This window comes from Pimephales promelas, chromosome 22, assembly GCF_988280905.1.
Source record: "Pimephales promelas chromosome 22, fPimPro1.hap1.1, whole genome shotgun sequence".
Classification (NCBI taxonomy): Eukaryota; Metazoa; Chordata; class Actinopteri; order Cypriniformes; family Leuciscidae; genus Pimephales; species Pimephales promelas.
The window spans coordinates 20,905,355-20,916,750 of NC_142790.1; the positions used below are offsets into that span (position 1 = coordinate 20,905,355).

Sequence of the window (11,396 nt, forward strand, 5' to 3'; positions counted from 1 at the left end):
TGTTTAGAGTTTATTTATTGGCTTTGTCCCAGAAAATGAAGCTGATGTCTGCGGCTCAAAATTACAATATCGGCATGCCTTTTTAAAATGTTAAAGAATAGGCTAATTAAATTGTCTTGGGCACTGCCAGCTTGATTACAATATTGTTGAATTGTATAACAAAAAAAGTCATAAGCACCAAACAAAGCCAATAAATGGGATACGAGTAGCCTATTTATTTCTTAAATAGCTAAACAATATGTTATATAATTTTCTGAAGTTGTGGATTACAAAGTGGTTTACAAAGTAACCGAAAAATCCTGCCTCTGGCGTCGGATAATGCACTGTACCTCCTACCGACCGATGCGAGAACGGCTCCAGTTGCCAGAGTTTTTGTGGCTTTTGATTAATTACACCGGAGTGAAACACTTGTCAGCTCTTTGTGTTGCCCGATAAATTAGAGGCTCGTGAGACTTTACGCAGTCATTCAGGTGAGGACGCTTCGTGTGCGCGGACGTACAGCCTTCCCATATAGACGACCTTTCACGCGCAGCATCATAACTGTATTTTTCCAACGAGAAGGGGACTAATAATTTACAACTTTACTTTTGCCGAGCTGTGGAGGTTTTCATGCCTTGATGTGTGTTTCTTAGGACAGCACTTGAAACGATAATACAGGTATGGTTATAACATTGTATGTTCTCATGAAAATGCACCTTAAAGAGTTTTAAAACTGCATGTTCTAATATGATTTAATGTAGCCTAAATCATAACTGCTGCTTCATAAGCTTTCACATTAAATGACTCACTCGCATGGATATGAGTTTTTGGGGGGCTCACTTGAGGCAAATGTTCCCATTAAAGTTTTTAACGAGTGTCTGAGCTTAAACGTGTTTTTGACATATTCTTTAATATTTGTAATGTGCCCGTTTACCTATTTAAATGTGTATTTTTTAACGTAGCCCACTATTTCAACCAGGTTAAGGGGTAATTCCAATGGTTGGAAGACAGTCGATCCGTATGGATGGCACTGGTTCTGTAACAGTTATGGATGACAGTCCCGCATCAAGCCCCAACTCGAGCCCCAGTCCCGAAACTGTCTCAGCGGACAGCCGGCGCGCAGAGGCCCTGTCCCACTCCAGGGTGGTCCCGTCTAGTGGGCTCGGTGGCCGAGGGAGACCCGCAGCAGCCAACGCAGCGCGCGAGAGGAGTCGCGTGCAGACGCTCAGGCATGCGTTCCTCGAGCTGCAGAGAACATTACCGTCGGTGCCACCGGACACCAAACTGTCCAAACTCGACGTCTTGATATTGGCAACCACATATATAGCGCATTTAACGAGAACCTTACAAGAGGAAGGGATGGAAGAGGACAACACGAAACAAACTGAAGCTTTGAATTCACTTAAAGGCGATGGTTACTTGCATCCTGTGAAAGTAAGTTTTGGTACAATCTGCTGTCCAATTATTAGCCTATTTTTACCATGAAATAGAAATTTAAACATAACATTTTTCACAAGTTTTGAATTAGGCTACTTTAAGATTAAGGTTTATTCTAGCCTAGCCTACTTGCCAATATCCATTTTACGCGTGCCAATTCATATTATGAAACAGTTTTAAAATAGCCTAAGTGTTTGTATTCATTGTTTTTGTCTTTCAGAAATGGCCAATGCGTTCAAGATTGTATATCGGTGCCACTGGCCAGTTCCTGGGTAACTCGAATGAAAATCAAGGGGCATCTTCATCATCGTCTCAAACATAGCTTAGATTATTTGCACAAAAGATTTTTGGAGGTAATGATTTAAAAATGAAGGTTAAAACATGTTGTTGTTTTAGTAATTTTGTTGCACAAATTGTCCAGTTTCAGCCTGTAAAATGTTGTTTTACGCTACAAATGAACAGAAATCTTTGAACTGATTAGTCATTATGCTACAGACAGCTGAATAATTGTGCATATTAATATATCCTAATTATTTCAAATATGTAAATAAGATTGTAATATTAAACTTTTGTGTTTTTTAACTGTGGGTTTCTGCTAGACTTTAGCTATTTGCAGTTCTGTACTTGTCTGAAATTCCGTGTGTTGGGTTATATGAGCTGTCATGCTTGAGCTGTCGGCTATATGCACTTTCTGTTACAACATTTGCACTAAACGCTTGTGTGAATAACTTAACATTCGTCATGTGAAGTGGTCTGTCAGAATCGCAACAATAGCATCACCATCCCCTTTTTTCTTTTCGCGTGAATAGTATGTGCAAAATAATAAATAAAAATTCTTAAACTAAAATTACACTGATCTCAAGTTTATATCATTCTTATCTATGTTTTTTCTAAATCATTCACAATGTGCAATATAATGTGTTCCAACAGTATACCATACACTGAACATTTTAAATATAGCCTATCTAATTTAGGCTACAGTTATTAGGCTAGGCTATAACATATCATGCAATATATCATGCTGTACAACAATTTATCAAACATTAAAAAGAAAAACCTTTTAAAGCTTGGTCATGACAAATTACTGAAAAGTAATTTGAAAAAAAAAAAAAAAACCCAAAACAGAAAAGTTTATAGCCCCGATTACTATTGATGTAAATAGTAGGCTAGCCTATGGCTGACAGAATGGATCATTTTGATCTAAATTGTGGATATTATTATAAAATAGGGTATAATATATAGTAATGCATACTTTTACCTTACTAGCCTAGTGTGTGTGTGTGTGTGTGTGTGTGTGTGTGTGTGTGTGTGTGTGTGTGTGTGTGTGTGTGTGTGTGCGTGTGCGTGTGCGTGTGTGTGTGTGTGTGTGTGTGTGTGTGTGTGTGTGTGTGTGTGTGAATGCTAATCCCATGTTACTGTGTAGGCTACTTTGGGTTTGAGTAGCAAGCTTCTTTCATGAAAGAAATCAAATTCCAAAATGTTTTTTTTTAATCAAACTTGGAATTATATCAATACAAACGTGTCATAAACGTAAGCTATGCCAGAGTTAAAACGTTTAACTTTCAGACGATTTTATTTCATCACAGACTAGCACATCAGCACGCATGTGCTGGTCCTACTAGGAAGTACAAAACATGGGAAGTAGCTAATACGCATGCGTCACATCCTTTTCTTCCCAGAGTGGACTGAGCTGGTCGCACGCTCTACATGTTGCAGACAGTATAACTTAAGGTAAATGTGTTTGAATTAATACTTAGTTGTATTGATGCATTCTAACATAAGTGAAAGTATTGTTGCAGTGATTTGTCCTGCTCATGAAATCATACGCTCGTTTAGGGATTTTCGCGTCCTGGGCTGGCCACGTGGTTGGTTCACACACGTGTTACAAAAATACGAATTTGCGACGTCGTTCAGTAGAAGCATCATTTCTCATTAATAACTTGAATTTGAAGGATTTAAGCAACCAAATCAGTCCCGAATATTATTAAGTAAGTAATCGTCAGGACGACTCGCGCGATTTCTCATAATAATGCGTCGCATCCATAAAAGACCTCATGGTGATGAGCCTGTTCATCCTGTTGCAAAACCGATCAGCCCAAATTTGTGCTTTTACTATAAATGTCATAAATTGGACGAGTATTCAAAATTTTGTAAATACCTGTTTACGTTATGACTTATTACTGAGCTTTTGAGCGATGATGTGAAGAGATCACAAATAACTTTGCTTTAGACCTCGTTTGAAGGGTTTATCTTGAGCTTAAAGTGAATACAGAAGTTTTGCTGTATTACGTTTCTTCAAGGACCGTATAATCAATATAATGGTGTCATCATGATTTTGTCAAATCTTGTTGTAATCATGACCTATCTTTGAAAAGGTTTTAAGTATCCCATGAGGACTGTTATAAATCATTTTGGCAGCTGCGTGTCCCAGATCTGGTGATAAATTGCTCCTTTGCCATTTGCTCTGCTGTCGGCAGGACTGTGCTCTGTCCGGCATAGGTCTGCTGTCCCCTGTGTGGCCTGACTGGTTTGGGAATGGTCTTACATGACCTGGATTGGGTAATCAGGGCTTTGATTCACTTGGAGGTGCTGTGGTCTTGGTAAAGGTCCTGACCTTGAGTTGAGCTAGCCTTGCCTAGGCCTTTGTGTTTGTGTGTGAGGGTCTACTCTCAAGCTGTGTTACAATGCCTTTTGACCTTTAGCTCATCAGTCATCTTTTTGAGGTGGAATTGAGTTTTTCATGTTCCTCTTCCATCAGTGCTGCTTATTTGAGGCATTAAATCTATTACTGAAATAACATGGGTAATTGGTATATCATTCATAACTTTCTGCTGCTTTTGTCATGTTTCTTTACTAAGAAGAATTACAAGTTAAATCTATCCCTTTTTTCAGTCTCAGAAGAGGCAGATGAAGATGGCTGCAGCCAGTGGAAAGGATCACTGCAAAGGTAAGAAACTGAATTTGCAAAATTGTTTTTAACTAAACATGTCGACAAGATTACTGGGATGTATAGTGTGTCGGATTGGTTCGTTAAACCAAAAGCAGTGATTCCACATTTTTGCAGTTTATTGTTCATGCCACATTGGGGTGCTGATTTGATTCTGAAGCAATAGCAATTGACTATTGGTATGTGAGTAAGAACATATATTAGCCACCTTCACTTATCCTCACTAGGTTCAAGCATTGCTACTGATAAAGTGCAGATGAAGAGAAATATTTTTTTTAGATGTGCATTATAAATGTGTTAATGTTTTTCTTTTGTGTGAAATGAATGTTGAGGAATGCTTGTTGCCATGATGAGTCACGTTTTGCCGTTTACCCATCAGACCAAAATGGATTGCTGATATTGTGACTATCTGAAGCAACAGAGTTGATTAGCCTGTAGCCTGTTTGAGATTTACGCAGCATTAAATTTGACTTTACTTCTCCCCCCACCAGGTCCAATGATTATACTAGGAAAGAGGGTTACTTGAGAAGTTCAGATCTTGAAGACTGGCAAGTTATTTTTCTTTTTGGAGTGATAAATATGTGTTTTTGAAATTGCTTGTCACCATGATGATATCACATTTTCGCCGTTTACCCATCTGACCAGACTGGGTTGTTGACACTGTGACTATCTGAAGCATAAAGGAACAGCAGAATTGAATTGACTACCCAGAACCCCATTTGAGAATACAACAGTATTAATTTTATTCTATCTCCCCTACCAGATCGAAGGACTGAATCTAGAAAATGGTGACATGAAAAATGTAGCTGAATGAAGACCACTTACTTTTATACTGGTAAATAATTGTATACAATTCATTCTATACTTGATGTCTTTCACCATGATGATATCACATTTTCGCCGTTTACCCATCAGACCAGACTGGGTTGTTGACACTGTGACTATCTGAAACCTGAAGCAACAGCAGAATTGAATTGACTACCCAGAATCCCATTTGAAAATACTAAAGTGTTGATTTTATTCTACCTCTCCTACCAGATCGAAGGACAAACTAGAAAATGGGGACAGAAGTGCTGATGAATGAAGACTGGTTAGTTGCAATACTGGTAAGTTGCATACATTTTAATTCTATATTTGATATTAATGTCATTTGCTATGATGATTTCACATTTGCCGTTTACCCGTCAGACCAAATTGGGGTGCTGAAACTGTGACTTTCTGAGGACATGACCTGACTTTAAATAGGCAAAAGCTTAGTTCCTACTTGTAATACCTTGCTTCATTCCTCTATACAGGTTGCGTAGGTGTGCACAAAATTCAAGATCTGCTTGCGGGATTCTTCCAGTGTAAGGTCCCTCTGGTGTAGGGAGTCCAGGTCATGAAGAGCACAGGGAAACACTGCATCAGGTGGAAAAACAAGCGCAGAGGCCCCTGCATTCCCAAGACAAACTTTGTCATTCTCAAACACTCGACACATGCAGTAACAGGAGCTTGATCCTAACTTTAAACTAGTAATGAACTGCAAAAGTGAATGGGTTGATCAAATGCACATTGAAATAAATTCTTAAAAAAAGACATTCCTGATTTTGTTTTTTTACTGAATGTCATTTTAGAATGAATGGATTTCAAAGTTTGTTAGACTTTAGAAAGACATAAAATGAAGGAACTAACCATGTTTTAGGGTGACCGAACTCTCGCACAGTAGTACTGCAATGACTGCATCTTCCTCCAGAACTTGCTTTCTCAGACTGAGTTTAGCATGAGCCTGTGCCAGAGAAATCCTAACAGAACCAGTAAACAATATTAGTTGTGTATAAAATTGTATTTTTTTTTTTAATCTACAGTTGTTACTGCTTGTTTTACAGTAATAGTTAGATTATTCATGCTTTATTCCCTCATCCCTTTTTAAGTAGTTGTTTGGTGTACTAATGTCTTCAATCTATTTCAAAATGAACTATTGCATGTTTTCTGACAATCTGTTGGAAATGGGGAAGCCCTTAATTTGCAGACTTGCAGTATAACTGCTCCATCTAGTGGTCTAATATGGCTATGTACAGAAGAGATGCCAAATGTCACTTTCCTTTTAAAAGGAAACTGTTTCAAACTGGTAATTTTGTAATGCTTACAGCAGTTTGACAGAGACCGAGGATCTCTGTGTGGAGTCTGAGCGAACCCTGCGACTGCCCATGTAATAGCCATGGATCATCCTTTCCGCCTCAGGGCTCATGTCGACTTTCAGCTCCCTTGCATGAGCCAAGAGCTAGAAGATATTCAAGTGTGGAAAAACATGCTATTTTTCAAGTAATTAAGTCATAGATTACTTAACATTTCAAACTAGTAAACTGAAAAAGAGACAGCATTCCAAATACAGTGTTGTACTGTGCACTACTGGCCAAACGTTAACATATATATTTTTTTAAACGAAGCCTTTTGTTCACTAAAGAAATAAAAACAGACATTAAATAATATGCTGAGTTCATGCCATGTCATAATTGCAGAAATTTCAACTCTGACCTGGGAAATGTGTTTCTATTGCAACACTATGGTTAAATTAATCAGCAGTGGTCATGTGGTACAAGTAGGAGCTCTCAAATTACTAGTTTGTAATTACAATCTCAACGAGGACGTGGATGCGTTACAAGTTGAAATCTCATAATTATGATGTGAATGCACCTTTATTAAAATTTTAAAGGGGCTTCGATCCTTTTGACTGGTAGTGTATTATTGACAGACCTCTTTGTAGTCTTGTGTGGTAAACTGCATGCATGCTGGGTAAAGTGGTTCTCTTGGACACATGGCCTGTCTCAGGGTATGCACCGTCATGGACAGAAGTGGATGATTGCCGCTTGTTTCTCGACACTGGACTACGAGTCCAAATGCCCCTGCGAGTTGAAGGGGAACCGAACCCATTTCCTGCATTTATAAAATAAATCATAATCACTATAAAATAAGCAGATGCTGTAAAACCATGACTACTGATGTAATGCTGTAAAATAACAGTAAGTCATTTTTTAGACATTTTGGAGTAAGCAGGGGTGCGGTTCAGTAACTGCTACAAATGACCACAATGAGGAACTCTCCTAAAATAGATGGCATTGTCTCTGGTTCCTGTTCCCAAACACAGAAAAAGGTGGGGTCATCTGTGAAGCATTACAACAGTCCTAATCAGTCTTTTGTTATGTACTGCATGCTTGTAAAAGTCCCACATTATCATTTCCTGAGGAAAAGCTTCTTTTGACTATAATAAGATTGGATATGAACCCACCACAGAACCCAGCACCACATTATCACATCTGGCTGTCCTTTTGGAGGGGGAAGCAGCATCAGCTAAGGCCCAAAAGTTACACTGGATGGGGAAGGAGAGCTGCTGGTCCACATCATCACCATACTTCTTGGCAGGAATGAAAACAGACACAGTTCTGCTTTCAAGAGCTGAAAGAAAAATATGTATTTAGTGCTGTCCTTTAATGCATGTACAGTCTTTCATATCTAGCTGTCATCTGCGATATAAATAATGTTAATTAATTGTCACCAGACTGAAGCACGTCCAGCTTGTCTTTCTTGTAACATGTGAGGTCTCCCAGCAGACAGACTCCTCCAGATGCCAGCAAAGCTGAACCTGCATGGATGTTGGCCGTACCTGCTCCATGTTCATCTCTAGATAGAGATGCCAACAGCTCTCCTGTCAGCTCATGATGAATGCCTCGTGAGGCCAATGTCAGGCTATATCTCATCAACCTGTCAACGAATAAACACATACTATGCATCATATTTTGAAGATCATTATCAAAATGGATATGTGCATTTGGTAAAGCTGTACCTATCAATTATTAGACTGTCACTGGTGAAAGCAAGCACATCCAGGTGGTTGGGCGAGTCTGGATTCTCTTCAGTTTGCACCAAGCTAAGAAGTAGCCCCAACTTTAATGTGTTGTAGAGTCCCGGTGGGATCACCGGGGAACCAAATGAGTTGGCTACAATGGCAGCGAACCTCCACGGGGAACAGGCCGATGCTTCCTGCAGGTTCTGGAAGTTGTTGCTAACCAGAGGGGAGCCTGTGAGCATTGAGCAAATGAGGCAGTCAGGAGCAAATGACTTTGACATGCTGTGAATTTGTCTGGCTGTTTTTACAGCATCAAAGTCAAAATAAGACCTTACATTTTGAGGTCCATGGTTGGACGCTGCAAGCCTCAACACTCCAGGTTACATTGGGCCACTGGTGCACATGAGCTGGAATCCCCACAACTCGGTACAGATGGCCGATTCTCATGGAGTTACACAGTTCATCTAATTACGTTAAGAGAAACAAAACAATCACAGTTGGGGGCTGGTCTTCACTTATTATTTTGAGAAACAAGCTCACCACCAACACGACTGCCAAAAGAAACACTGCAGGCTCTTTTAAACAATGATTCCACTATGACTTGTAGCAACTAATGAGTGTACCTTACATTTATTAACATGTATGTTTAGTAACTAGAGCCTGGCGTATTGAATTCCAGACTAATACTAGGTCAACACAATATGCTAATACCGTCCAGAGAATCTGTGGCCTCTCCAGTTGGCTAACTGAGAAATATTATTGAAGGAGACATGAACACCCAATCTAATAGTGAAAGACACTGTGAGAGGATGTGTTTCGGCAGTTTATGTTTTTGAGAGCTCTGATTCAACCTTATGAAAACCAGGTTAATCGGGCATGACAAGTAACAAACTAACTGGATTATTTCCTAATGCGTGGTTTAAAAGTAAAGTTTATTTGCAATACCATGAGAAAGTAAAAGGGGGTAATGTAGGAAACAAAAAGTACATTTACCTCTTAGAAAAAGGGTGACAGACTGATATCTTAAAGAAGAAGCATCATGAACTCCCAAAATATCCACTGCTTTTACATGCATGAGCTCAACTAGCTGTTTATCTGTGAATTGAAAAAAATAAAAAAAAAAAAAAAAAAATATATATATATATATATATATATCAAATTTTACACATTTTAACATTTAGACTATAAAATAACTGTTGAATTTAAGTTAAAGTAACATTTAATTTAATTATAAATATCTTTACTTTCACATTTGATCAATGCATGTGTCGTTGCTGAATAAAAGTATTATCATTATTAAAATCATACTGATCACAAAACTGAATAGTATAAAGTTTACAGATTATTTCTCCCATGTATCAAATTTATATTTTATATAATATTTCATTCATGTTGTTTATTTATTTATGTTGTCTCACCCCCTAAAACACGAGATTTCACATCCTCTTTCAGCGGTGAAGAGCAGAGAAAGCAGGTAAAATCACTTCTAACCGTGGCAGACTCTGTGGCACCTGGTGCATGAACTCTGATATGATGAAACCCTTTGGACAAATTGACAAATTGTGTAGTAAAAAAAAACAACAAATAATGCCCATAAAGTTAATTAGGTTACCTACCTCTTGAGCAAGGACATGTCTCTTCTGAGCAGAGAAATCTGGCTCCTTGTGTGTATTTGGTAACACGTGTCATGGCAATTACGAGGCCCTCCAAAGCTAAAGGTCTCATTGGACCATATCCACGAGGAAATTCAGAGAGATCCAAACAATAGTCAGGAAAAGGTGGCAAGTGAGTTGGCTTTAAAACAACATTAACCTATGGAAGAAAAAAATAATAATTTTTTTTTTATATTTTGATACCCTGGTGGTCTATAATTGATTGTCTAGAGAATTCCAATAATATCCAAGTCAGTACTCAAACATACACTATCAGTCAAATGTTTTTTTTTTTTTTTATGTTTTTGCACACCACGGCTGCATTTTTTTGATCAGAAATACTGTAAAATGTAATATTGTGAAATTGTATTACAATTTAAAGAACTGCTTTCTATTTAATATTTTTATTTATTCCTGTGATGGCAACACTGAATATTAGCAGCCATTACTCCAGGCTTCAATTCCACATGATCCTTCAGAAATCATTCTATGCTGATTTGCAAAAATATGCTGAAAACAGCTGCTGATTAATATTTCAAAAACATTAAAAACTTTTGACCAATAGTGGACACATAAACAAACAAATATAAGTGAAATGTGAATTTAATTAAGCTGTTCCTTACCTGGCTTTCAGTTTCAATGTGGTCAATAAGTGACAGAGTTTTTATAGACAGATAACAAACCTGAAAAATAACCACTGCATTTTCATTTGTTTGAAATACAGAGTAGTTTCTAAAATGTAAATATCAATGTGGTCTGTTAAGCACAATACAAAACATGACATTTGTTTCTTCTGTAACTTTGCTGGTAGAAAATGCATGGCTATGCGTCTTTGGATAAGCAAACGTAAGGTAACTGATTAATAAGTTGGGTATTTTGTATATTTCATTCGTGCAACTCACTGACTGAAAAAGTGAAACAGCTTTGAGAGGGTCGTGTAGTATACAGTCTCCCAGTGAGGCGTCGAGCTCAAGCAGATCTGAGGGACTTACATCAAAACTGAACCGATACACGGCCCCCATCTGCTGCGCACCTGTAAGACATTTACCCCCCTTTCAACAGTTATAATATAATATAATAATAACATAAAATATAATGATTAATCTAAAACGTCACATAAAAACGGATGTGGACACTGTATGTGTCACGTGCACGAGCTCCTGTCCACTGAGGGAAACTACTAGATGCATTTAAACCGCTAATAATGCTACAAAACTTTATAAACAAACCTTTAAAGACATTACAGTCTTCAATGAGTTTACGTAATCCGCCACTTCTATCTAAATAAATTACTATTGCTTCTTTTAAAGAAAGTAGACCATCCATATCTCCGCTATATACCGCTCTGCAGTTAGGCGAGAAGCTGGAGTCTCTGGACATCAATACAACATATGTAAATGAGATGCATCACACGTGACTCAAGAAACATAGCCTCGAACAAACCAAAGAAACAAACACACCGCATCTATTTATGTATTATTATTGCTTAATTTAATGTATTTACCCCTCCCAAATGCACTATGAACATAATTCAGGCAAATATATGCAAAAAAAGACG

The 11,396-nt window shown here is 38.0% G+C and overlaps 2 protein-coding genes and 2 long non-coding RNA genes across 4 annotated transcripts; 3 read left to right on the top strand and 1 right to left on the bottom strand.

Moving 5' to 3' along the window:
• Nucleotides 1-328: 328 nt before the first annotated feature.
• Nucleotides 329-2,230, top strand: tcf24 (transcription factor 24). The gene is made up of 2 exons (XM_089125778.1): nt 329-1,413; nt 1,637-2,230. The coding sequence occupies exons 1-2, from the start codon at nt 976-978 to the stop codon at nt 1,736-1,738; spliced, it is 540 nt and encodes a 179-aa protein (XP_088981904.1). The 5' UTR covers nt 329-975; the 3' UTR covers nt 1,739-2,230.
• Nucleotides 2,231-3,013: 783 nt separating this feature from the next.
• LOC148969608 (uncharacterized) lies at nt 3,014-4,914 on the top strand. The gene is made up of 3 exons (XR_016149108.1): nt 3,014-3,147; nt 4,309-4,363; nt 4,855-4,914. It is a non-coding gene; the product is annotated as an uncharacterized LOC148969608 (long non-coding RNA).
• Nucleotides 4,006-11,313, bottom strand: mcmdc2 (minichromosome maintenance domain containing 2). Its single transcript, XM_089125436.1, has 15 exons — nt 11,068-11,313; nt 10,741-10,871; nt 10,462-10,521; nt 9,803-9,998; nt 9,605-9,727; nt 9,180-9,281; nt 8,522-8,650; nt 8,184-8,418; nt 7,896-8,101; nt 7,629-7,795; nt 7,097-7,276; nt 6,490-6,623; nt 6,035-6,144; nt 5,124-5,794; nt 4,006-4,908 (listed from the first exon to the last, which is right to left on the bottom strand). The coding sequence occupies exons 1-14, from the start codon at nt 11,216-11,218 to the stop codon at nt 5,643-5,645; spliced, it is 2,076 nt and encodes a 691-aa protein (XP_088981562.1). The 5' UTR covers nt 11,219-11,313; the 3' UTR covers nt 4,006-4,908; nt 5,124-5,642.
• LOC120488361 (uncharacterized) lies at nt 5,118-5,940 on the top strand. Its single transcript, XR_016149107.1, has 3 exons — nt 5,118-5,198; nt 5,402-5,469; nt 5,659-5,940. It is a non-coding gene; the product is annotated as an uncharacterized LOC120488361 (long non-coding RNA).
• Nucleotides 11,314-11,396: the final 83 nt, after the last annotated feature.